The sequence below is a fragment of the Amphiura filiformis genome, chromosome 14 (assembly GCF_039555335.1).
Source record: "Amphiura filiformis chromosome 14, Afil_fr2py, whole genome shotgun sequence".
NCBI classification, from domain to species: Eukaryota; Metazoa; Echinodermata; class Ophiuroidea; order Amphilepidida; family Amphiuridae; genus Amphiura; species Amphiura filiformis.
Genome location: NC_092641.1, coordinates 13243835 through 13244936, shown reverse-complemented (window position 1 = coordinate 13244936; position 1102 = coordinate 13243835). Strand labels below are relative to the sequence as shown.

Genomic DNA, 1102 nt, shown 5'->3' with positions numbered 1-1102 from the left:
GTTACCACCCAATATGTGTACTATATATAATAGTACATAACAATCGTGTAAAAAACAGAATTTTGAAAAATATTGAGGGCGTCCTCCTCAGCAAATGTTAAAACATGGCTTTAATTACCATAACGATAAACAATGTGTTTACACTACTTTTGAATGTATTACCCTGCGTTATAAGCAGGATGCACCCATGTGTGTATAATGTGCATGGCGATTGTTCCCGCCATGTTTAATAGATTCATCATCAGTCGGCTGCGGAGCAAGTGGTTCATTATATATGTTATGAAATGAGGTACATTCTAGCGGTACCTCTTTTCTTATCATAAATAACGTACCGCTTGTCTTGAGTCACTGAAATCCCAGTGTAGTAACTGGATTCCTTGCCCCTATAATATACATAACTTTTGCAACCAGTGTGTTATTATGTTTTGAGAAAAATGCAAATAGAGTCACAAATTTATCAAGGTGTGTAGTACCACATTAAGCGTTTATTAATGAATATAAATTTACGTTAATGCCACTGATAGCATTAAAATTGCTGACTACTTGTGTCGGTATCCCCACCGAGAAGAAGCTCGGTGATGTTTCGCAACTTTACACACCAGTGGAAATGTAATTTATAATGAGAATTTTTTCAATACTGAATCGGATGACAATTCGACAAAAATTTGTTCACGTGTTAATTAGTATTTCTCGTTCATTATGATAAGAAACTTTTCAATTCTCATTAGTTGATGTGTCCAACAACGCTTTTGAAAGAATTCTCATAAATGTTCACTAGTGAAATATGACACAAGAATAATTCCGCCCACACCAAAGCATGCTCATTAATGTTAAATAATACATTTTACGCAAAAACAACAGAGGTGGAATCTTTAAGCTGTCCGTTGATGCGTTTCAAAAGAGTCATAAATCTGTAAGAAAAAGTAGGACAATAATAATAAATTAATAAAAATCAATTAGTACTGTATAATGAGTCATCATTGGTAAAATGTAGTCAAAATATTCTTTGAACTTTAATTTGGAAATGACAGGTATTGGATGAAAATGTATTTTTCACCTTTACCTTCACTATTTAGATTAAAAAAATGACATATTTAGAATC

At 32.8% G+C, this 1102-nt stretch overlaps 1 protein-coding gene across 1 annotated transcript in view; it reads right to left on the bottom strand.

Annotated features, from left to right (window-relative positions):
- Positions 1 to 453: 453 nt before the first annotated feature.
- LOC140169735 (uncharacterized) overlaps positions 454 to 1102 on the bottom strand; it is a 3102-nt gene continuing 2453 nt past the window's right edge. Inside the window, exon 3 of the mRNA XM_072193029.1 lies at positions 454 to 911. Within this exon, the coding sequence (XP_072049130.1) occupies positions 845 to 911 (67 nt within the window). The 3' untranslated portion in view covers positions 454 to 844. The remainder of the gene's footprint in view (positions 912 to 1102) is intronic.